The 26,027-nt window shown below is 39.1% G+C and overlaps 1 protein-coding gene across 1 annotated transcript in view; it reads right to left on the minus strand.

Annotated features, from left to right (window-relative positions):
- The window catches only part of gabrg3 (gamma-aminobutyric acid type A receptor subunit gamma3), an 81,328-nt gene that overhangs the window by 53,336 nt on the left and 1,965 nt on the right, over window positions 1–26,027 (minus strand). Inside the window, exons 3-4 of the mRNA XM_027005574.3 lie at window positions 25,833–25,981; window positions 9,555–9,622 (exon numbers count right to left, since the gene is read on the minus strand). Of these exons, the coding sequence (XP_026861375.2) occupies window positions 9,555–9,622; window positions 25,833–25,981 (217 nt within the window). The remainder of the gene's footprint in view (window positions 1–9,554; window positions 9,623–25,832; window positions 25,982–26,027) is intronic.

The following is a 26,027-nucleotide window of genomic DNA, read 5'->3' on the forward strand; positions in this document are numbered from 1 at the left end:
TTTAATAATTGATCTTCTATTACTGCAAATCTTAATTTGCAGCTTCAAGAAGAATATAATATGCAGCATCTTAGGTGATTTGTAGCAAATGTGTTGCCATCCCTGTTACAGCCCAAAACATCCCTAAAACACCTGCATATTGTGTCTGTTGGCTTTTGAAGAACTCAGCCCAAGTGAGTAGGTGGTCTTGCTAAAAGAGATCCTGCTGTATTGTTTTTATGTATGTATGTTTATGTATGTTAGATTATCTTGTCGGTCTGCTCCTATCACTGAACTGCATACCATGCTGAAGGATTTGCTTGGCTCAGTATGGTTGCCTAGGACACACTGTGACCCAGACATTTAAAAATAGCCCCCATCCATATTACAGAAGGCCTTTTTAAGTGTTCTCCTGTTAATGAGGAGAAACTCATTGTGACTGACTGTAACACCTGATAGTTTATCATATACATCATGTCTATGTCTTTAGACATTTTCAATGAAGGAAAAATTTAAATTACTGACCATGTGATTTAACCTACAGCTAGTGTTAAAGTGGTCATTGGTATTGGCTACAGTATTAAATTAACAGCTGCAGTGTTAATTTAAAACCAGCATGGCACAAATTAACACTGTGAAGAGTTCATCCAGCACTGGGAATTTTGGACTACAGCATCTACTGGATTTTGCTTTAAACAGTCAGCTTCAGCATCAACAAATCACCCATATTCAGCAGACATTGGTCTTGCCCTAAGTGTCTTATTATTTTTGTTTTTCCTTTGACAGAATGTCAAAGTTCATTTAGACTGTACTGTTGTACTTAAAGGCTTCTTCTAGGCCTCTTCTTGGCATTTTGTCTAGCATCACTGATAAAATGAAAGTGCCCTTGTGAGACACAGTTAATGTTAGCAAAAGCATTTTACTGAGGCCTGCAATTGGGATGGAAGCAATTCTAGAAGCAGCCAGTGTTCTATTTAGGAGCCTGTGGCTCTCTACTGCTTCACTACATGTGTAGGTGCGGGCCAACCACACACTCATTTTAGATAACACCTTAATGGCGCCTCACAAGCTTCTGACTCAAAAGCAGTTGTTCGTGTGCGTGCATCCATTCGTGTGTGTGTGTGTGCGTGTGTGTGTTAATTTTACTTGCTCTGCTTATCAGGCACAGATGCTGGTGAGGTTCATGCACTTTTAATGACATTAGTTATGGTGGGCAATAGGGCATTTAAAAAAGAGCTAGCCTAGTAGCGCATTTTTAAAATGTGGTAAGCTCACATTTACTAGAAAGGCCAACTGCCAAATTAATTTTTAATTATTATTGATTTATGTTGTGATGGAATAGGATTTTTTAGTTACAAGGGAAAGGGTGATTTTATTATATCAGGGTGCTTTGCTTAACTGGACCTTTCAGTGAGAGAATGAATAATTACTAAAGCTCCCTCCTCTCCTTCACTTAGCTTGTCATCTGGAGACAAGACAGCTATTGAGGAAGAAATGTGTTTTCTCTCGATAGACTCTCCTGACAGGTGTCATTTATCAGATTGAGCACCTACCTGCCAAGCGGCAGATATGGAAAATCATTGTACTGGGAAGCTAGATGAGAAATTTTGTGTTGCTAAGGGTAGTTGAGTTAAGAGCGTAGCAGATAATAGACAGACTTATTTCAAAAACTGACACTTTGACAAGTGACTACTTTAGTATCAACAAACAGATACTCCTGTCAAGCTTCCAAATGCCCTCAGTCTTTTTATCAGAGAGAAATGTATTTTTGTATCTTTGTTGTGATGCTAAGTGTTTGATGTAAGCAAGTGATACATGAAGGAAGTTGTCACACACCAAATGGTAACCATTTACAGTATATATATATATATAAAAATGTGTGCATGTATGTCCAGTGATGGTTGGTGCTCTGTCCTGGTTTTAACCTCCTCCCCTTTCTCTGAAAAAAAAAAATCAACCAACCAAACAAAAAAAACTATATTTGTAAAAAATGACCTTGAGTTTGAGAAAGGCACTATATAAAATGCAACTAACAATAATAATAATAATAATAATAATAATAATAATAATAATAATAATAATAATAATAATATGCAGTGAGCATGTAGTATCAAATAAGGTGACAATATTTGGAGTAGCCACTGCATGCTACATTTAATGGATCTGTGATATTGTAGTCTTAATACCATAAATCCATTAAACACAGAATTTTAAAAAACCACCCTCTCAACATTTCAATCAATTCATATACAGTAAGCATTTTGCTTCAGAATGTCATATCTCAAATGAGTGAACCACCTTGATAAGATCAGTAAATCAGGTTAGACGGTGGCCAGAGGTGCAGATGATGCTATCTATCACCAAATTATTTTCCAACAAACTTCACCAGCCACTCATGGAGCCCAGTCCAGCCACCAGCTGGGTGCTGGGCAAAAGAACACATGGGCCAGTAAAACTCTGAGGGGAAAACGGGGAATTCATTCCAGATACACGGCTGCAGGATTACCAATGAGATTTAAAAAAAAGGAATGCAGCTATAGTCTAGCAGTCACCTGTCAGACTGGAGTCTGCTTTCACTTAAGCACTCATCTTGACTGGATTCACCTGGAGGAGGTTTGGTAGGTTGAACATAATAAGTTAGAGAGGATGTGTGTAGTGCAGATGGGCAAATAAGAGAATAATACAATATATAACACTTATCTTGTGAAATGTACAGCAACACTGCATTTTAGTAATTAGGCTGCCAAAATGCTGTGAATAAATGCAAATTAATTGTGTTTGTTACTGCTAGTGGAGACCATGGATTTAGTTGGCATTGAAATTATATGGAGGCACTAAGATGGGCAGAACTCTGATAACTTGTGCTGGATCTCTGGATGGTTCTGATAAGGCCAGAGCAACAGAATGGACTGGGAAGGGAAACAAAGATGAAATGGTGAGATGGAGAACAGAAGAGTGTTTGTAAATATACATACAGCTTCAGCGTTGCTCTGTGGAGAGAGGAGAACCTTCCAGAAGGACAACCATTTCTGCAGCACTCCACCAATCAGGCCTGTATGGTAGAGTGGCTAGATGGAAGCCATTCCTCAGTAAAAGACGCAAGACAGCCTGCTTGGAGTTTGCCAAAAAGCACTCTTGAAGGACTCTTTGATGAAACAAAGATTTAACTCTTTGGCCTGAATGCCAAGCGTCATGTCTGGAGGAAACCATGCACTGCTCATCACCTGGCCAATACCATCCCTACAGTGAAGCATGGTGGTTGCAACATCAAGCTGTGGGGTTGTTTGTCAGCAGCAGGAACTGGGAGACTAGTCAGGGTCAAGGGAAAGATGAATGCAGCAATGTACAGAGACATCCTTGAAGAGAACCTGCTCCAGAGCACTCTGGACCTCAGGTTCATCTTCCAACAGGACAATGACCCTAAACACACAGCTAAGATAAGCTGGCTTTGGGACAACTCTGTGAATGTTCTTGAGTGGCCCAGCAGAGCCCAGACTTGAACCCGATTGAATATCTCTAGAGAGATCTGAAAATGGCTGTGCACCGACACTCCCCATCCAACCTGATGGAGCTTAAAAGGTTCTGCAAAGAAGAATGGGAGAACCTGCCCAAAAATAGGTGTGCCAAGCTTGTAGCATCATACTTAAAAGGACTTGAGGCTGTAATTGCTGCCAAAGGTGCTTCAATAAAGTTCAAGTTCAAGTTTGGTTTATTTGTCACATACATAGTCATACACAGTACAACACGCAGTGAAATGGTGGAGAGTGCTCTGTCCAAACTGAGGAAGAGAACCAGGGGTGCATAGAGAAAAAAATATATATATACAGATAAATATATATATTCTATGTATGTACAGAATATATTAACAATGTATGTACAATATATGTATATTATGATTATCTACACAATGTACAATGTATATGGTTGAGTATATATGTACACAATCTACAGAATGTACAGATCCATTGTATAGTACCATATCTACAAGTACAGAGCAAAGACTGTGAATACTTATGTACATGTGATTTTTTTTTTTTTTTTTTAATAAATTTGCAAAAATTACAAACAAACCTTTTTCACTTTGTCATTATGGGGTATTGTGTGTAGAATTGAGAGAAAAAAATGAATTTAATCCATTTTGGAATAACATAACAAAATGTGTAAATAGTGAAGCAATATATATATATATATATATATATATATATATATATATATATACACACACTGGACAATTTAGAGTGTCCTAACCTCCATGCTTTTAGACTGTGGGAGGAAACCAGAGACCCCTGAGGAAACGGAGAACATGGAAACTCCACCCAGATAGGGACTTGAACCCCTAGTGCTCAGAGGCAAACATGCTAACCACCAAGCCACCGTGCCCCCATATAGTCTGCCATTCACATATTTTTTAATTGCTGTGTGTACAAATGCTTTTCAGTGTAAAAACATGCAGTTTGTGTCAAAGACACAAAGACACTTATATAAAGACATTTGGCATGTTGATAATCTGGCAGATCTTGTCTATAAAATAAACCTGAGCTGTTATGGATATGGAATAATACTGGAGAATGGAAATTCAATATCTCTTGTCATTACCCTCAGAGTTTCCACAGTGCATTGATCCCCCAGTCAAAAGTTATCTATCCAGCAAGTGGGTGTTAAATCCCCTAGAACCACAGCATCAGGCAGCATCTCAGCACCCTGGATTTCCCAGGCAACAGAGCCTGGTTTGTTGACCTCCTTCTCCCATGGCATATAATGTTGGTCCTAAACTGGTGAACAGACAGGGATTGCTTGCCACGTCGCGACAGCAGTTGTGAAACAGTTTGGAAAGCAAAGGTTTGTGGGCAGTGGAGTGTGGCCAGACTCAGCATCAGCAAAAATGGGAAGCAAGACAGCTTGTTGGGGGCATGGTGTGTGGGTGGCCAGGTGCTTGTGCTGCCTACCACTCCACTTCTGCCGAGTATTAACCATGTACTGTGATGATCATGATGATGATGACGATGACCTGTGGTACTCACTAATTCCCTCATACATTCATATAATTGTTATCCATAATCCCTAGGATTTTAAACAGTGCAGTGAGAATTAGGTGCTGCTAAAATTCTTGAGGCAATGGGGGAAGCTGACCTTATCTACTTCCAGTTTCCTCTTCACCCTTCAGTTTAGAGTACAACTGAATAGAGGAGACTAGCTAGTAAAGTGAACAGAGAAGGGAGGAAAACATAACTAGCCTGAACAATACAGTACATTGGCTAAATGAAAAATACTAATACTCTCAATATGGACAATGGATTGTGGTAACATAATCCTCTAAAACATTTTGTTGTTCCAAATCTGCAGTAAAATCATCTAAGTTCAAACATTAATTTATTATAATTAACACACATGACCTGGTTTAGTATCTTCCTTCAAAACTTATTCTTTTTGTTGGTCAGTGTAGTTTCAATGAGACAAGTATGTCTACATCAGATTTTGATTTCCTGACATTTCCAAATACACCATTTCTAAACATCTGGGTTTACTTTTTTATTAACTTTGTGTGATTATTCTCAATGATGCATTTGCATTTTTAACTTATAATATGGGAACCTGCCAAACAAGAGCTCTGAGCTCTGATCACCTGTACAATATGCAATGAAGAGCAGCCTACATTTGGAGCGCTGTCTGTGTGCATACTGATTATTAATGTCTGTTTTCTTACCTACCATCCTCACATGCCCTTGAATAATGAAGGTCTGATCATTTAATTGTTTGTAAATTGGCCATGCAGTATTCCATGTCTATCACATTTAAATTGGGTTTTGTGGTGATGTCATAATTGTCTTTTACTTATTGATGTGCACAAATGATACATGCAATTAGAGGAAAAAGGGACTATTAAAATAATTATAGAAAAAAGTAATGGAAGAAACAAGGTAAACAAAACATTTTGTTAGTGTGTAATAATGATAATTTCAAAAGCCTTTTTTTCAGTCTAGATCCAGTATAGTACACTTTTCATTGTCTTGAACTTGAGCTTTTTTATAATCACCAAAAAACTGCATGTTGCACATTCTAATTCAGAAAGCACAAAGAATCCATCTTCATTAGTTTCCGTGAGACACTATAATGCTATTTGATTATACACTCCATTAAAATCCAAAACAATAAAAGGGTGACAACTGATAAATGATTTCCCAACAGGACTGTGCTGCTGAAAATGAGCTTGTCATACCATAAAGGAGAGAGGCGTGTGTCTTTAATGGCGCCTGAAACATGGAGAGATCCTGAAATGGGAGCTGATGATGGCGTGCCTGCTCATATGTGGGATCCATTTGAATCTCAACACAATGCTCCATGCACATCAGGACTCAGGAGATGAGTCCATCAATACAGACCCTCCGATTTGGTGCGACAAATTTTATTCCCCTGTGGTACTACACATGACAAATTGGAATCATCAGTATGGGGGCCTTGGGTGTAGGTGCATTTGTGTTTTTCAAGAGTTTACACACAATGCAAATAGAGTGCAGGCCCAAAAATAGAGACACAACATGCAGGGACTAGATGACTCTCAGCTGTAAATGTTTGAAGATGTTGTCTTCAGAATGAAGCATCCCAGGCCTACGTGAATTGCTCTATATTTGTGCCTGGAATTAATGGAATGCCTGTTTGCGTATGCACATCTTTCTCCATTTTCCCTTATAAAACAGTGATAGTTAAATATCTAACTGAGATGAGTTGTGTTATTGAAAGGTGCAGGTTGGCTGCCCTCAATTCTTAGTAGATGGGAGTGGTGAGCTGGCATCATCTTTGAAGTACAAATAACTTGTCCCACGGTGTCATTGTATGTCTTCAATTTCCCCAAAAGATTGTCATGGTTAATAAATCCATTTTTTGGGAGATGGGAGATGCAGTTTGGCTAAAGAATAATTAATTTGTGAATGCAAGAAAATTAGTCTAAGAAGTCAGTGAGTCATGAAATAACCAGACTGCTATGTTTTACAGTAAATATTGTGAGGGCAAAAAAATTTGGCAGCTTTGTTTTTATCATGCCATTCTTGTCCTTAAATAATTTCTGCCTCTGGGTATTAAATTAGACTTACAGAGAGCAATCTGTGGACCACAATCCAGTACAGCCATGTTGTTCAGGTGGTTGTTAAGACTCTTCCCATTATCCAGAAACAATACTGAAACTGGAAAATAATGAGTATACTCACGAGTATGTCTAGGCTTTAATCAATTTCATGATGCTGTAGCTGATAAGTATATGTTTGTCATCACTTTTAGAGAACAATAGTATTAATAATGATGCAATGCAATCTAAACAGTGACACAATTTTGGTTGCTTTGGCTCTGTGTTCCAGGACAGGGGATTGATTACAAAATTAAACAATGACAACAGGATTAAAATGCAGGATTCCATCTTTAGTTCAAGAGTATTTACATCTGTACTGGGTGTGACAAATAGGAATCACAATCCTTCAGATGCCATATATACTTCCCTATTTCAGGGGACCATAAGTAATGGGAGAAGTTAACATAATCTTAAACAAGATTGTCACCTTTCCTGGTAAAGCACCACCATGTCTGAAATGCGGATGTTTTGCCTTCAGTCATGTTTCCAAGAAAAAGCATGCTGAATATAATTTTCTCTACATGGCATTCCCCCAAACAAGCGTTCCCTTTTTTTCTCCATACATGCTTCATTCTACTACTTTGGGAAATATTCCTTTTAATCTTCAACATGAACTTTGTCCAAAAACACTACAGGTTTTGTCAATGGACATTTTAGTTGTTAATCTGTCCTTATTGTATTTAAGCCATATTGTGGCAAAACCTTCCGAAGGCATGTCGGTTCTCTCAGTAACAGTGCTTGGCACACCCTGTTTGATGTATGTAATGTGTTTTTCATGTTTTGATATTATTCAGTATCCACTACTGTGATCTTCCACTTTCCACTACCACATTAGTTGTTTTTGCTAAGATCACCAGTGCTTTCTTGCTTCATAAGTATGTATGAAACAATTGCTTTTGATACACCTGCCATTCTGTCTCTGCCTGATTTATTTTTATGCTCTCAGGTAGTATGCTAAAGATGTACTGGCAACAGACAGATGTAGCTTGAGACCTAGAACATTTTATTAGCTCTCTTGTGCATGAACAAAAAATGCAGAAAAACACAAGAAGCCAAAAAAAACCAACTAAGCTGCCAACTTTTCAGTCACTTATTGTCCGCTGAAATGAGATGGATATGTATAAAGATTGAGTTCTACATGGTTCACCGTATAAACATGTAAATATCCTTGAATTAAAGATACATTTCTGCATTTGAACCTAATTGCCCTCACATAATTTTGAATACAGCAAGCAGGTGAATCAAAGCCAACAAAAATGGGCCCATGTCCAATTCCTTACACTCTGCTCAGTGTGTATGACAGGCTTCTATGGTTCAGTGCTTGCTGAACTAAATGTGTGGTGCAGAAGACTGCCCATTACATTTACTGAGGAAACCCTGCATAGGGCGGCTATGAAGTAACCAGCGAGTTATGAGGTAATGAAACAGCATGTTTTTATCATTAATTGAATATGGCAATTTTTACAAAGCAAACAAAAGTAACTTAATAACACCTTAATAAAATATTTACTTCCAATATGATGTAATTGCACATGATATTATGAGGATGTAATTAGGAAGTTAATGAGCATCTAAAATGTTAACATCCTTCTTTCCTGGTGCAGTCTGGGCCTCTGTCCATACTTCTCTATCTGAGTGTGATCAAAATTGTCTCTGTGTTTGTGTATTTGTGACTGGAATGGCCAGATTCCTCATGTAGTTAAAATACATTATGTTTTTTTTTCTTTTTCTAAAGTAATAGTGAAATACAGTTTTATTAGGTTGTGTTTATCTTATTATGTTTTAGATTATAATGGGTTTTTTTTATTCTGTCATGAAGAATGATTTGATTTGGGCTTGGTCCGATACAAAACTGTATTATATTTAATTTGTTTAATACAAAAATGTTAATTAAATTTAATTTAATACATTAATTTAAACATTGATATTTTTATGATAATTCTCTTTTATTGGTATACTACTAATTGTGAATCAAAGTTCTACCCAGATTGGCAAATATGTCATTTATAATCCAAATAAGTAAACTTGACTACCAAAGCAAGTAAAATCCAATTTTCTTTTTCATAAAAGTAAACTGGCTAAATGTGTCTCAAAAAGGGAGACTTGCTAATTAAATTTCAATCATTTAATCCCATCAACAACTTTCTGCTATCTAGAAAATTATTTTATATTTTCTCACTACCTGTGTGTCTTCCATTTTCTCTCAGGACAGCATGTCAGAGGCTGGAATAGCTTCTTAAGTCTGAGTTTGATCTCACAACTCTGCAGGGCAGACTGCCACTATCCCTGCATACAGCTATTCACAAAACACAGGCTCTACTCAAACCGGGGTACTGTGAGAACTGGGCCAAAAAACTAGCAAATGTGGTTTATAAAGAGGTATTCATCATAGATGACAAATGTTTAAAAACAGTGCAAATTCTAGTGCAAAGTGTATGGAAATCCTTTTTCTTACCATATTTATGGATGAAACTGGTCCAATGCTGTTTACGAAGATATCAACGTCGATAACAGTTGGTTTAACTGTAGGCAGAAAGAGGAGCTTTTGTCATACCTTAGCTGACACTGAACTAGCTGACATCAAAATCATTAAACATGGTCATAAGTTTTATTATACTATTTCAGCTATGCAGCTGTTAATAGGTTAATACTATTAGTACCTAGTCATAAGCTTTGGGTAATTTTCTGTCCCTCTATATCAGTGTACTAATTTAGTAATCCTTTAACTAAATATTACAATCAAGTATGTTTTATTGTTGAAGGAATTTGTTGTATATGGGCCGTCATATAAATTAATTACTTCCTTGACAGAAGATGAGTAATGCTCAAACAATATACTTAATACAACAATCACAGAGTACTGCAAAACGACTGCAAATGTTAATCATAACAGAGAAGTTCAAATCTACACAGTGAAAGGACATGGGTAGTACATTTAAATGCTACAATGGTGTTATTATCACCAACTCTGATTCAAAGAAGCAGCCGCCCATTTCCTGTGTGCCATCCTAAAACCACAGTTATCTGAATATGGCAACAAACAGAAAGAGGAAATGAGAATCAGAAAGGCAAACACCTAGAATGCAAATGTTGTCTGAAACTACAGGAAGCCCTGTCATCCTACAAACCAAGTATACTATCCTCAAGTGTCCAGGTAGTGTTAGTTTCATTGGGTCTGGCTTCCCTCTTACAGCTGTCACAACTGATTTTGAATGATCACAAGGTCCAGGACCATATGCTAATATCCATTAGCATTACTAGGTGACCCTTAATTACAGGAGATTAAAAGTATGCCAACATTTAACATACAGGTCTTGCAATGAAGGACTATAGAGTCATTTATATAAATATTGCCTATCATAGGAAGCTAATTGCTTTCGTTCAGGGATGGTATCTATGCACTCTAAAGAATAGAAAGGTCGTATTTACTGATCCCAGTTCCAGTAGCACTACAGCATTTAATCTTCTATTCTAGAATCATTGTGAATGATTTTAATTGTCCCCTGCACAAGCACACAATGACAATGATCAACATGTTAATCACTGGCTTAATTGTCAACAGAGCTGAAAAGCTTGGGGTGCTTGTGAAATTTAAAAGGACTAAAGGTAGGAAAAAAGCCAGTGGAGTTGAGAGGAGTCGGGTATAAGCAAAAGGTTTGTCGGACAACCCTCTGTTAGTATGCTATTCTCCGCTGAAGAACTTAGAAGGCTGGCAGGTGAAGTGTGTCTTCTGAGAGGCCTGTGTGAGGGTGATAATTTTTTAAAGCATATCAGATACTGAAAAAAAACAGTCATCAAAAAAAAAGCAATTTTATCTCTTAAATGAAAATTTATTTAAATATTCAATTTATTTGTTTATTTATTTATTTTGTATTGTTCACTTTGTTAACAGATTATGTGTAATCTGAGGCAGTATTTTGCCATACCTATCTCACCATTTTAGTCCAACACCTTCTGTTTATCAGGATAGTCGTAGGGCTGTTGATCCTTCACAAATAAAGCATGGCGGGACAGTGTCAGTATTCTTGGTTCAAATAAAAAAGGAATCAAATAAGTGCTGTTTCATGATCTTTGCACCTGAGCATTTACATTTATGGAATTAACTGATACTTTTTTCCAAAACAACTTACACTTATGACAGAATTCAATTTGAGCAATTGAGGGATTGAGCAACAGCATCAACTTGGCAGTGGTAGGGCCTAAACTGGCAACCTTCTGATTAGAAGTCAAGTACCTTAACCACCAAGCTACCCCTGCCCATGGTACTGAACAAGCCCCATCCTGGGTGATTTGGGAAAGCCTTACACCTCCTTACCCCCCCCCCCCCTTCCGTTTCTCCATGCTGGCCTCATTCCTCCCAGTGAAGCATGCTGCACACTACCTGAGGCATTTCTCTCTCTCTCTCTCTCTCTCTCTCTCTCTCTCTCGCTCTCACACACACACACACACACACACACACACACACACACACACACACACATATACACGAGTGATGTTTTCAGCCTCCCTCCTAACTTCCCAAATACCTGATCTGCTGAGTGTGTGTCAAAATATAAATTGTGTCAGTATCAACATGGCACAGCATGTATTTATTTATTGACTTATTTATTTATCTACTTACTTATATTCTTTTTTTCTGATTTATTTACTTGTTTTTGTTCTAAGAACCAAATAAAGGAATAGAGCCAAAGTCCTGCCATTACTTTCACATTAACTGACCAACATTATAGGAATTACTGTCATTAATTCAGCCAACAGCAATGTTGAGAAAGACAGTCAGAACAAGCCCTTGTCTTGTTGATCAAATAACTGAGATGAGCACTATTTTAAACTAAAATGCTCAAAAGGTTTGCCAAGCCATGATGATTCTACACCTGTCCTAATTCAGTCCATGTCAAGCCGTAATATTACAAAGATAATGGAGATAATATTACAGAGATAATGGGTATAAGAAGCACCAAGCACCAAGCTGCTTGAAACAAATAAGGTCGAATGGCTGTAAGAGCATAGTTCACTCTCTCTCACGCTCTCACTGTCTAATCCAAATGCTCCTGCATCTCACAGCTACAAATCCCATGGGGCAGAATACAGCTGGAGCAAGCCTACACTGGCTCCTATTCATCAAGGTTCCTTTTCAGCCATCTAACTCCATGCTCAGTCAAGCTCTAATACCCTGGGGGAAACAGCGATACCCTGGCTAGTGTTTATATATATATATAATGGTAATCTGGTTTAGTAAGGTGAACAGGTGTTCTCTGTTTGAGGTGTGTGGGCATATTCTGACAGAGCCCAGCTAGCCAGCAGGGCTTGGATCTGGCCAGATGCCTCTGGTAACTCCCACACATGCAGGTGATTGAGCAGGGGAGTGATGTAGCAGGGATAACAGAGATTAGAGGACTGGCCTGTGTTTCAGAGCTGTGAGCAAAAAGGAAAAACAGAAATAGGCAAATGATCTGAAAGAATGGGTGTGGGGAGGCATAGGTAGGGTTAGGTTTACAACCTTAACATGTTCTGATACAACCAGGACATAGGGGCATAGATGGAGGCGGCTATGGCCCAGCATGCTACAAGTTCAAAAAGGATGAGATTACACAGAGACAAAAAAAATAAGCAAGGAGAGAGAAAACAGAATAATATAAGAGGGCTGGGGGTAGGAGTGAAGAGTCGACAGCAGAGGGTAGTAGGATGTCAATGGAAGTGAAAAGAGAAGAATCTTTGTAGGAGAGCAGACACAACAGCAGACCAAGCACCTTCGGAGTACATTACTTTATTGGTCCTCTGCCCTGCATCTACACCAGTGCTTCTGCTACTTACAAAGACACACTGGAGAATGTCTGTAGGATTCACCATGCATATTTATTTTGGATTATTGTATTTCAACCCCTCTGGACTGCTTGAAGATGTATTCATCCTGCAGTGAATGCAGTCCAGGTGTTTGTGAGGCTGGCACATATTGAATACGCTGTACATATAATTGAACAAAATTTGAGGAATGGTGCTGTGGTGATGATGGGCTTTCTTTTCTTTTTCTTGTGGTTAAACAAATTATAACTGACATACTGCAAAAAATGTTGTCTTATAATTTCACAGCTTTCTAATTGTGTTGTGCTGCACTTTGCTCTGAAAGCGGGCAGTTGCTTGCTAGGCAGGGGAGTGGCGTGTGCCTGGCATGTGCCTGGCATGTTTGCAACCAGGACGAGATTCAACTCCATAATGGTTATAAATTCAATAAGACATCAGAGACCTCACAGGGCGGCCACACGAGAGGAGGCAATCAAGGCAGGGGCATTTTGTTTGTGAGGTGGCCCTGTCAGAGAACTGTGATAGGACCATTTTTTTCATTCAGCAGAGACATCATCATGGAGGAGAAGCAAATTTACATGAATTAACCCTCCTGGTCTAATGATGAGGACCTGGCAGAGTACCACTTATTCCTCACACTATGTGCACTTTGCTAGAGATCAGTTAATGTACAAACCCAACTATCCACAATTAGCATAAATATGCTAATTAATATGGAAACAACAGACAAACTGAAGGCACACAAGTGATAATATGTATGACCTCATAAACAGCCATTGAGACTCTCTAAATGCAGACCTGTAATCTCAATAATAATGTGACCATTTGGGGGAAAAATATACTTGCATATGTCCATAAGGTGAGTGGACCGTAGCAGTCAACCGTGTACTCTTCATTTAAATGGATTATGTATGCAAGAGGGTTACTTCAGGGTGCGCTGACCATAAAACGACTTATTACAGTACATATGAATAGTTCTAAAAACAAATGGTTCTAAGATAATGACCACAAGGATTTTACATCCATTTAATAAAATGATTACAGAGGACTACAAAGTGCTAAATTATTCAGTGGTTGGAAAGTTATTTTCCAGCTATAGTAGCAAGACCTTCGTAGTTCATTCAGAATTGTAATGTGAGATAAGCAGTGTTGACACTACCTTTAATCTGTATATAGCAAGAGGGGAGGAGACTGTGAATGTCTGCCTGAGGCTCAGTATAAAGTCATCAGTTATCATCAGCTATTACTTTAATGAAAAATCTATTTAACTATTTTTAAAAATAAGATCTGTAATGTTTTGATACATGTCGCAAGATGTACTTTCACTCTAAAAGCAATTATTTAAACAATGCTAGATCTGCATTGTCTAAGTCCAGTCAGGCACAAAAGAGTACTGTAATTGTTTATTCCATGCTAGGGGATTTTGCTGTATACAATATTGGTGGGTTAAGTGAAGACTACATCTCCCCACTGAAGACATGCCCTAGTGGAATAATTACATGGCCATATTGGGGCTAGCAGAGAGTAATGACATGGAACAATAAGTGAGGTATGACCGCATGCCACTCCTGGAGCCCAGAGCCTGCTAGAAGTGCTGCTCCTTTCATTTTCCTGTCCTCATCAGAGTCATACTTAGTGGAGACTAATGAGAGATACAGACGGCATGTTCCATTTCCTTTTGTTTCTTTTATTTTAATACATTTTCTACCACGGCATTCTCCTCTCCCTTTCCTCATCCTCAGCATTGCTGCTGTACCGTATGCCTTTCTGAATTGGTAAGAATGGCTTGTTTTTATAGTTCTCATCTCTATATCCAAGTATTTCTGCCTTTCCCTAGTAGCAAAATGAGGAAGGGACAAAAATGAACTGACAGGCAAATTCATTTGCAATTTTGGGCTGGAACCATATCCAGAGATTGCTAGGACAAATTGGTGGATTACTCCTCCATTTCCCCAAGCTGTAGCTTTGGCCAAGAGCACAGAGACACTGGGCTTCACACTGCAACCTCATCAACAGCTTGTGAAATATCCTTCACCTGCTGGAGCTTATTGGCCTAAAGATGGAATCTTTGGCAAATGTGAGACGATGCCAGCATTAGATAATGATACAAGTTTTCTGTCTTCCAGAAGGTTAACAGATCATTGTCACATCTTCATGCAGTTTCATCCCTAATAGCTAATCACCACATGACCAACCACCATGTGCCAATCAGCCTTGCCTGAATATTAATTCTACTCACCAGGCTCCCCCTAATTACTTTCTTATATAAATCTATTCCTGTCATTCCTCACTAATTATTTTTTCCCTAGTGGCTTCATTCTGAGTCTTCTTTAGTACTCCTGGAGCCTCTGGTTCCCTTTTTTGCATGTTTGTTGTCTTCTGATTTTTATATTTGTGATTTTGTACCTCTGCAAAGAGGAGTAGCCCCAGCTACAGGGGCTTGGTCATGTTACTTGTTAATTACAACTCTTAGAAGATTCAACCCTGGGGAGTGAATGGTTCCATTAGAAAAGTGCAATGCACCTCCAGGGATACGCTCATGTACCTACTTATTAACCTTCAGGAGCCCATGGTAGGAAATGGCAGGAGGAAGGAGTTTGCTATTCCTCAGTGAATGTTTTGCCTGCAGGCAGTGTGAATTTCCAATAAAAGTGTAGAAGGGGGATTTTGTTTTGGGTTTTTTTTTGTCTGCTAAACATACCCATACATTGTGCAAGACACGGAAAACATCCTCTCAGCATATTTCTCTATAAGACAGCAATTGATGCATTCATATGTTGCACAAAGAATAAGATATGCTGATAGACTAATGTTTTTTTTGTTTATATAAGGCTGCGTATATTTCCCAGATGAATAGAGAGATACAAATGGAGGGATTGTAGTCCTAACCAGTCATACAAACAAAAACCATCATAGGTGAAAAGGTCCATTTAAAAAGGTTGCTACAGCTAACCTAAACTCTATTACTGCAGTGTGGAGATGCCCTCCAGTGGGGTCTTACTTCACCACACTGGAATTCTTTTCTTTTATTAAAAAATGCTATGTTCTGTGTTTCTGCAGTTCTGTGTTTTTGTGTTTGTGTTTGTCTTTGTGAGTGTGAATGAACCTAGTCTGTGTCTGTGCTCTGTGTTTCAGATACAATAACAAAGAACCACCAGCTTTATATGTTTTCTGATAATTTAACTTTTTAATCCTCATAAGTAGTGTTTTTGAAGAATAAACAATGCAAATTCCAGCCTCCAGTTGCTCTGAGACAAGCTGAGGATTTCTGCTCTCTCCAATTTTAATACTGAGTAGAGGCTGCATTGATCTAAATATGCTACAGTATGGGACTTTATTATACCCTGGGTTTCTGGGATTCTCTTTAAATATTCTGTATTATTTATAAACTGCGGCTGGGATTCCCAGGTGCAAGGAACTTCCTTGTTATTCTTTGGTTTAAGTGTGACAGGCTGTAAAGGACCATAAATTATAAGTATGATCAGAAGCATGCAGAGGGCCATACATAGACTGTTGAAAAGGCACTGATGCTGAGCCAGACCTGCTAAGAATAGGTGTCAGAAATCGTCAGGAAATTATTGTGTTGGCCGCCAGCACTAATTGTGTATCAACTGATTTATCTAACCTAAACCCCAGGGCCAAGAAATAGCTTATCAGTCTTTAGATCACAAGCCACATTACCTAAAGGAACTATCATAATTTAACACTGCGGCTAAAACAAGAGTGTCTATGCTCAATTCCATAAACATGACAGTATCTAAAATAATCAAATATCATGCAATTTTGAGTTTTAGCAGTTTGTAATGATTTGTGAGAATGAGACCACCAGTTTCACAGAATATACTTTACTCATTTCCGCAATTGTGTGTAGGTATTGTAACTAAGCTATATAATCAGTTTGGCTGTTAAAGTGAATGAAACTCCATGTTCAATACATTATGGTACAGACCAGATATAGAGATGCCAAATAATGAGAAAAAGACATGGCTGAGCTGGGGTGTGATTTTTAAATTAAATCGTCTCAGCACGCATGTTACCGGCCATCTGTCAACCTCTGCTTCTGCAATGGTGTTGCTGGAGGAGACAAAGAACCCCTTCTGGGGAGGAGGTGCTGAAACACAGCACATACTGCAGAGGTGCCCATTTTCCAGTATGCACCATCGAGGGGCCTTGCTGTGGGTGTGCTAGGGCAAGGGGCTGTTCCCTGCTCCGGGAGAGAGAGGAGCTGATCTGTGACCAGATAACGACATGTCAGAGGAGACATTTATGTCCTAATCGCTCTGTATTGATGTACCCCATTGAGACATATGTGAGGTATTAAACAGGGTGACATGCACATGATATAGGCCAGTGTAGCCAACAAGTAATCATCTTCTCTCTCTCTCTGTCCTCTAAATCATACTTTCTTCCATCTTTCTCACATCTACTCTGTGGATTTCTGATCTAGTCTTTTTCCCCCATTCCCATTTTATGCTCTCTTCCCTTTCAGGTCATGCACTGCCCCCTGATCTTTTGTCATTTCTCATTGGAGTAATAGTATAGTATAGTAATAGTAATAGCCTCTCCTCTACAGTCCAGACCAATAAGAGTTCTGAGGCTAATTTTAACATAAATTAGCTTCTGTTGCAAGTCAGCAACATCAGTATGCAAAGATCTCCAACATATCTGAAACATTTCTATTTTTTAAACTTGCATGTTTTGAACTACTGTTTATATGCTGTTTTATGCTACAAGGAGCTATAAGTTCTGTTATTCAGGGGCCAAACCTTTCTTATTTTCCAATAAGAAAATAGTTAGTTCAAGCCATAGGAGATGCAACTCAATCCCAAAACTCAAAGCCTAATCCCAATAGAACTCAACTCAGAAATGGATAGCAACTAGTTGTAAGCAGTGCAATGATAAAAATGAACCGCCTTTATCAGGTATGCAAGGTAGAGAACCAAATTGGAAGCATTTCCTTATTGGCAGAGAAAGGGGAAAGCATGAATTCAGCCCTAGTCAATTAGCTTGACATGTACTGGCAATGAAGCCACTTACATACTAAAATGGTGGCCATAGGCATAGTTGTGCCTAACTAGTGTGTATCATATCACACTGTCCTTGTCATGGCAAGTTACTTCATTATTCCCATAGAGGAAAATTAAAAGCCTGGGCAGACACAGGCTGTGATAACAACTCACACAGCGTTTGAGGAGGTGTGGTTTAGCATCAGATAGCACAGGGAAGGGGTGGGCGCATGGAGGGCCTGGGCATCTGGCTGACTGAGCACACCTGCTCCGTCTTCTCTCTGCCTACTTAAACACCCTGTTTTCCCACAGAAGGTACTGGAGAACTGAGATGAGATAAAGGATAAGTGGGCTTGCAAGACTGCAACAGCTGGTAAGCCTAAAGGGTGGACCAGCTGGTTTTGTTTATATGTGCCTGATACTTTGTTAATATTCTCTGGTCCACTAAAAAAAGAGCAAAATGCTACTTTTCTCACTTCCTGTGTTCACCTTTACTCCCAAAATTAACATTTCTACAGTATTATACAGGCTTACAAACCAAACTTTACATAGGAATAAGAATAAATGACTGAAATAGTCAGCCTCTCAGGTTGTAATGGCAATGTTTTTCTAATCATATTTCATGTCACATTTATGAGTCTCTGTATCTATACAAATTTACAATAACAACCTTGCATTCCAGAAGGTTCAGAATGGGGGTGCTGGTCCCATGGCTTCTCTTATGCCATTTCTGGATGCTCAGTGTATCTGATTGTGCTTACCTTGTCTTGTTAATCAGGTCCCTCAGATTACTTCACACCTGCTGCATTAGGGGAGATTACTCTGCTAAATAAACTGCGACTACATAGAAAGATCATCAGAGTGGCTATCACGCTGGAACCCAAATGGCTCTGGATTAATGAGGCTGGACCCAGACTCACTTTTGCCACTGCTGTGGCTCTGTGGCTGTGTATGGGCTCATTAGGGAATGAAATGTCAAGGGTTTCTGAAATATTCAAAGGCTGGGGCTGATATTCATGCCAAGACCCAGAAAATGTGTTCAGTAGGGATGGAGACAGCAATAATGTAATCCAGGTGGCATGGCAAGGTGCCACTAAGACTCTTGGAAGTCATTCACTGACAAGCCGCTCAGGCCTTAAGAGAGAAGAGTACATAATGAAGACCAGGCTCAGGGTGACCACTCAGTTATTGGAACAGAACCCAGGTAAAGCGAACAGAAAGGGTGAGAGAGGAAGAGAGTTAGGAAGAAGTATTAGTCATCAGTTTTAGGGAAGTGTAAGTAGCCCTCTATTTGTTATAGTTTAAGAATACTTATCTTCATTTTCTCTTATGTTTTACATTCTGGATTATAGACAGTTGGCATAAGTGCTGGGTTAGGCATCTGAATAAATTCACATAGCTATTGCTAGGCTGCCCTAGAATTGATGAGGGGTAGTGGGTCCTAAGGAGTGGAGTTTAGAAACCCATGTTGGGAAAGTATTAATTAAGAGGGAATATAACTGAAAGATCTAGAGAAAAAAAGAACAGAAAACTGTAAAAAAACAAAAAAACAAAACAGGGAATTAAATCAGGCTTATCCAGGAAAGCACGATCAACTCATATTTGCTAATCTCTCTTCCATATTCTATCCAGGAGGTAGCCAAAGCATCATTACAGCACATTCAGTTTGGAACTTGGGGTCCTGAATCTGGAGTATGCTGATGAGATGAGTACAGCTTGATTGCTTGTCTGTTTTTACCTGTAGTTACATCTGAAATTATAGTCATTGTGCAAAAAACTGTTTCTAAACAAGCTCCAATAAACTTTTTTTTTAAGAAAAAAGGAAAATGTCATGAAACACATCTTTGTAGAAAACCATGTAAATATTACTGTTAGCTATGATAATAAATAAATGCCTATTTGAACTATCCTCTGGCAATATCATCAATCTCCACTAGAGTCCACTAGCTGACAGTATTCTTTTGGAATATTTTGGCCTATAATTTATGAAAGAAAACCAGTTCTTCCAGTTATTCCTTTGACCTAAAATTGCTTGGTGGTAGTGCAGTGACCATGCTTATAATTGCAATCCATTTAAATCCCTTTTGCAATTTCACAAAGTATTGCAGAGGCCACTATTACAATTTTAGCTCTTTGTATAGCACTATAAAGGCCCGTGGAGTGCCATCTGAAACGAGACTCTCAGTCAACAGCAGCAGAGGTGCAATTGACTATGGCAGCTCGCGGCATTGAATTCGATCTGCCTGCTCCATGTGCTGCAACCACCTGATAAAAATCCAAACAATGGTGTAAGGATTACACCAGCGAGCAGCTGCCCAGTAAAGCTCACACACGTTATGCAGGTTATTCAGCCCAAGTTCGCATCTGAGGACAATAGGAGTTAAGCACACTGAAGTACACAGCTGGGTAAGAGCTCACGGCAGACTCAGTTCTGAGCACAATGCCCAGGTCTTGGCTTTAAAATCACAGTGCAGGAAAGCACAGGGAATATAGAGAAGCACAGTTGTGCTTCCACATTACAAATCCAGCCTCACAAAAAACAGATCCTACAGAAATAAAGAACATCTCATAGAGATATAGACAGGAGGTGGGTACCTGCTTATGGGCAGTACTTTGTTTGCACAGGCAGAACTTTATGGCTTGAATTACTATTTCATCATCCACTCACTCATTTGGGAAAGAGGACTATAAGATCATAAAATCTGCAATCCTTAAATGATAAAACCCAACATTGCCTAGCATGTCCAGATACCCTTATATAACTGCAAACATTCTGTACACATAAAGTGTACACTAGCACATAAAGTGCTAGAATATCACTTTTTGTCCTCATGTTATTTTCCTCCCATCATGCGGTGAGCACAAGTGATTATTCCTAAAATGAAACACAATGTCCATTTCATATAAAGTTTTCCCGGGGGGTTGCGAAGTTTAGTGAAAAATTGCATTTCAGGTATGGTAGTGCATGAAGTGAGCTGTGAGCTCTGTCTGTGCAGAGATGGAACCTGGCACGCAGGCTCATACAACCTCTGAGGGGAGTGAGTGCCTGTGAATTGCAGCAGCTACACCTACTTCCTAAAGGAAGGAGAATCTTTGCTCCACTGAGCGACCGATAGAAAACAGATGTTTTGTCCATTTCAGTTCTTAGTTTGGTAGACTACTCTAGCATGAAGTCTGAGGGCAGTATGATCCTCTTCTGCCAGCCACAGCCACTGGGAAAGTATATCCAGCTAAGTAAGGATGTGGCAAAGGTGGTGCAGTGTAGGTCATTAAAAAAACATCCATAGTGTGGAGGACAGTGGAATAAACAGAGAAGACAGGGCACAGCTGAGTGGCAGTGCTGCACTGAGTGGCAGTGCTGCACTAGAGTGTGTATAGCAGGAGAACTGAGTGGCCGGATAGAACAGCTGAAGATTTTAGTACGGCTGCACCTTGTGCCTTCGAAATGTAGATGACCCATCTCTGACACTTCATAGCAGATGCATGGTGTAGAGCACAAAGGTGTTGCATTTTTTCAAGAATAAGTGAATGGGAACCTCTGTGAATGTGTACATGACTTGCCACTCTGCACTGTGCCTTCAGGAAGCAGTGATGGAGGGCAGAGGGTGCATGAGAGAGAGAGAGAGTGAAAGAGAGAGAGAGAGGGAAAGATGTGGGAGCATGGGAGAGGAAATTGGAGCAGTATTTATGTTAGAGATTGGTGGTGCACCTGCACTTGCCTGTGAAAATCAAATCTCTTGGTTCTGGCTGACTGGTTCACAATGCACACACATATGCACCACATACACATGCACACATGTGCATGTGCACACACACACCTTGTGGTTTGGTAGGTGATGAAACAGAAGCTGCTATTACTGGTGACAAGATGGAGACTGGAGGTTGATCCTCAGACCATGAACAACACTTTGAGGGTCCACACACACATTTTTTTGCCCACTGTCTCCAACTCTTATGGGGCTTGTTTACAGTACCTCCTTTTATCTCATACATCTTTCCCAATCCCTATAAACCCGATTGCTAAGTTTCTAGTCACAACTATGTGCCCTCCCCACCATTTGCTCTTATTTCTTTTCATCTCCCATTCAACTATGTCTCATATAACGAAGCGAAGACTCCTGACTATAGCATACCAACAGCTTATAATGAATGGCTCTTCAGTGAGCCAGTCTATGAGCATGCAATAAGTGAAATGACTCTCTGGCCCACATCCCTGTAGAGGGCAGCTAGATTGTTCTGATCTTTCTGATGCCAGTCTGCCACTAGCCATATACAGTCTGGTCCTTGAGGGAAACTCACACTGACATCCATGAGTCAACCCCTAATTCCAGTGTGTCCTGCATCACCTTTGATTAGCCTTCCTAGATCCTATTACCTGGGCTTTGGAATTCCCCATAATGATTTCACCTATTTGTACTGCATGGATTGTGGTAGCGAAGAGGTGAATGAAGAGAAGGGCCGACCCACTTTGAAAGATTTGACCTTCTCAGAGCATCTCAAAAGCATGTGAGCTGTCTCTTTGGAGAATCAGGCTTTTGGCACTGTAGTCAGCACCATGCCAACAGCAACAGTGCTCACACCCACACACAGGATATGGCCTACAAGGAACAGGACCATGCCACCATCCAGGAGTCAGAGGATAAAGAGGTGGGGTTTAAAGCCATGCTGGAACAGCTCAAGAAACAGCAAGAGAAGGCACAGGTGCATGCACACACATACACACATGCACACACACACGCATGCACACACACACACACACATGCACACACACACGCATGCACGCACGCACACGCACGCACGCACGCACGCACGCACACACACACACACACACACACACACACACACACACACACACACACACCTTGAGCCTTCACTGCCATTTTATCAGCTGTTCTTTCAAGCTGAGTACAGTGCTCCCCTGTGGAAAGTCTGTTTACATTTAAAAATAAATCATGTGATGTCTAAGAAAGACATCCAAACCATTATGTTTATGAACATATGAGCTCAAGTTTAGACATCACTTTGATACTATCATTCATCATACAATTGGCTTTCTATAATACAAAAAGAAAGCTGAGAAAAGCTACTACCTACTATGTATTTAACACAAAACATCTGTAAAACCCACTTTGTGTATCATCACAGTGCTAAGTTTTGATTCGATGCCTAATTTAAACTAGGCATAATTATTTTATATGATGCTCTCTATTTCATGACCTGACATTAGTATCTTCATCAGCTCTCCAAAACCCTCATTAATGGTTCCTCCATGTGATTGCACCTATACACTTCCTTTAGTACACCAGTAATGTTCATGTTTTTATTACCTGTAGCTCAGTAATGTAAGAGCAACATCCACCAAAAGCTTTTAAAAGATAACCTTGTTACTGCCTGATTAAGGTTACTTCAGATGGGGACTTTGTGCTTTGAGCTACAAACCAAAAATGAAAAACAAATGCAACAGACAAATGTTTAAGAGAGCCCTTTGAAGCTAATGGCTAAAAGTCAATAATGAGAAATACATTACCACCAGTGTGGCAGAGGAGACCATGGGTCAATTCACAAGCAAAATGGAGCCTAATAAAGAAGCAAATCTGCACTGCATCACTCAGGGCCCTGAGCCCTGTGAGCCTCACAGATGGGCTCTGGAAAGGCTCATATCTCCTAATTCACTGCAATACACACACTGCCATCAGCTTACTAATATTTTATCAAATTTAACCATGTTTAGCACAGATATTAAATAAACCCTAAACATATGCTTTCAAGGGAAAAACAAGAACATAATAAATAAACTCAAATGTAATTTTCAAAATTAGCATGAGGAGAACAGCAGAATGTATCAGAGATTTACTTGGATAAAAATCGCTTGTGAGGTACCTGAAACATGCTGACAAATTTCAGCTAGCTGTAATATTTCCATTTGGTAGATGATCATATCCAGAGAAATGTACATATATTTCAGTATGACTGTGAGTTCTCTGGGAGTCAAACCTGTGACCTTAATGTTCGAGACATCTTGCTGTACTTGTCAGCTGTGCCAGGTGAGGTACCAGAACTGATTTACATATATAGTTTTCTATATTGTAGGTTAAAAATGACTTCTTATTTCTTTGAGAAATTGCAACTGTGAAAGAGCTTGTGATTATATCTGAAAGTATACATGGATTATTTTCAATATACATTAGACTTCTGTGCCAATGCTTTAAAGAAATTATAATAATGAATACTGAATGTTGTGAGCCTTATTTTTCATGATATGACATTATATGTGGTCATTTTGATCATCTCATAGGTAAAAAATTCCAAAAGTAGTTTTTTCCTTTCTGAAAAAAAAAAACCCAGGGCTGGTAAATTGTCTTTTTTTTCACCTTCATGGAGCTAAGATATACACTACAGTATGGTATGAGCAAAATATAGCTTATAAAAATCATTTACAACAGACTCCTAAATCTAACAAAAAACATAACTTCTATAAGCACAAAGTGGTGAGTTCCAATGTAGAGGCTTTACCTAGGCTGAAACAAACTGTTGCTTTTACTTTTTAGCTTTGACCAAACTGAGCTTCAACTTTGAGTGTCATAGCCATAGCTGGATACTCAAAAAGGTTCTCAAGTGCAGCATTCTCCACTGACATTTAAAGGCTTTACAGGTAGAGCAAGGAGACTGACAGGAAGCCAGACAGATCTCACACTCACAATGTTGTAGGAAATGGAGAAAGAGAGAAAGTCAGAGAAAGTGTGTGAGAGAGAGAGAACCCAGCTGTATGGAGTATATTAGAAACCCTTTCATTTACCGACTGTGCACTTCAGTTGACAGCTTAGAGACTGAGATGCGTCCATCAGTCTGTGTCCCCCAGTTTCCAGGGACTAAGAGTGGAAGACATTTTTTTAGAAACTCTCTGCTTCACTAGCTAGCAGTCATCACATATACCACAATGCTATCCAAAGACATCCTTTATTATTTTGTAACAATATTCCTATTGACAGACTTGGCTGCTGTGTGAAAAACAAACATCATTTCACAGCAAGGTGGATGCAAGGCAAAATGCTTGATTTGTGTTGGTTGTTATAAATGAAGATGTATGTTTGAGTGTGCATGTATGTATGTGTGGGTCTACATAGTATGACTTTCAGAAATCGGACATATAAAGCTGAGATATCACTTTGAGATTCCATCATGCACTAGTTCTCCAAAGCTGAGAAGAATATGTCATTTTAAATAAGCATTTTCTAACATTGTGATTTCTCAAATACCTCAAAACCAATAATGCACAATGTAATACTGTGATGCTACAAAACCAATAACAGAGCAGACACATCTGCCAAGTAAGGAGTTGTGGTATTTGTGGTATTACTGTAGTGATATCTAACATCTAAGTACACTGGGAACTGTTTGAATTTCAGATTGAGATCCATTTTACATTTGACTGAACTGGAAATACGTATAACCTTGTCTCAAACTCACTTCTAATCTGGTTTATAATTTTGGCTTCAACATATGAACACAGACATACTAGAGCTTTAATTTTGAACAAATTTACTGGATCTTACAATTCTGCTTGCACGGAATACTTCTGGATTTTCTTCAGATCATTTTAAACTGACTACAAGGTGGATAAATAGATAAGGTTTATGCTTAGTCTAAGAATTTGAATATGCGTGTATCTTTTAAATGACCTAAAAATACTTCTGTAAAAAACAATGTATATACATAAAACAAGCATAAAAAGGCTGATATGCTTTAGTTCCATTTTAGATAACGTATATGCAGTACATGATCTTAATCTTAGTTTCGCCTTTTCGTGCCTTTTTACTAAATGTAAACGCACAGGTTCCGATTCTGACTCAATGTCGCGCTGAGTGTGGTTCAGCACCTTGGACAGCGTCAGAGTCCTGTAGCCGAGTTTTCTGAAAGCCACTCACCTCCAATATCAGGACGAAGTTTCTTATCATACTCCTTCAGTAAGTTGTTCAATATTTGCGTTGCATCTGTCTCATGGGATCTGGGGGCCAACATTTGATTGACAGTAACATCGTCGTACTCCTCCTCTTCAGACGCAATTGTTTGAGAACTACAGGGATAACAGGTGTCTCTGCGTTATTCAAATAAAGGACCCC

Source organism: Electrophorus electricus, chromosome 7 (assembly GCF_041902795.1).
Source record: "Electrophorus electricus isolate QZ-2024a chromosome 7, ASM4190279v1, whole genome shotgun sequence".
NCBI classification, from domain to species: Eukaryota; Metazoa; Chordata; class Actinopteri; order Gymnotiformes; family Gymnotidae; genus Electrophorus; species Electrophorus electricus.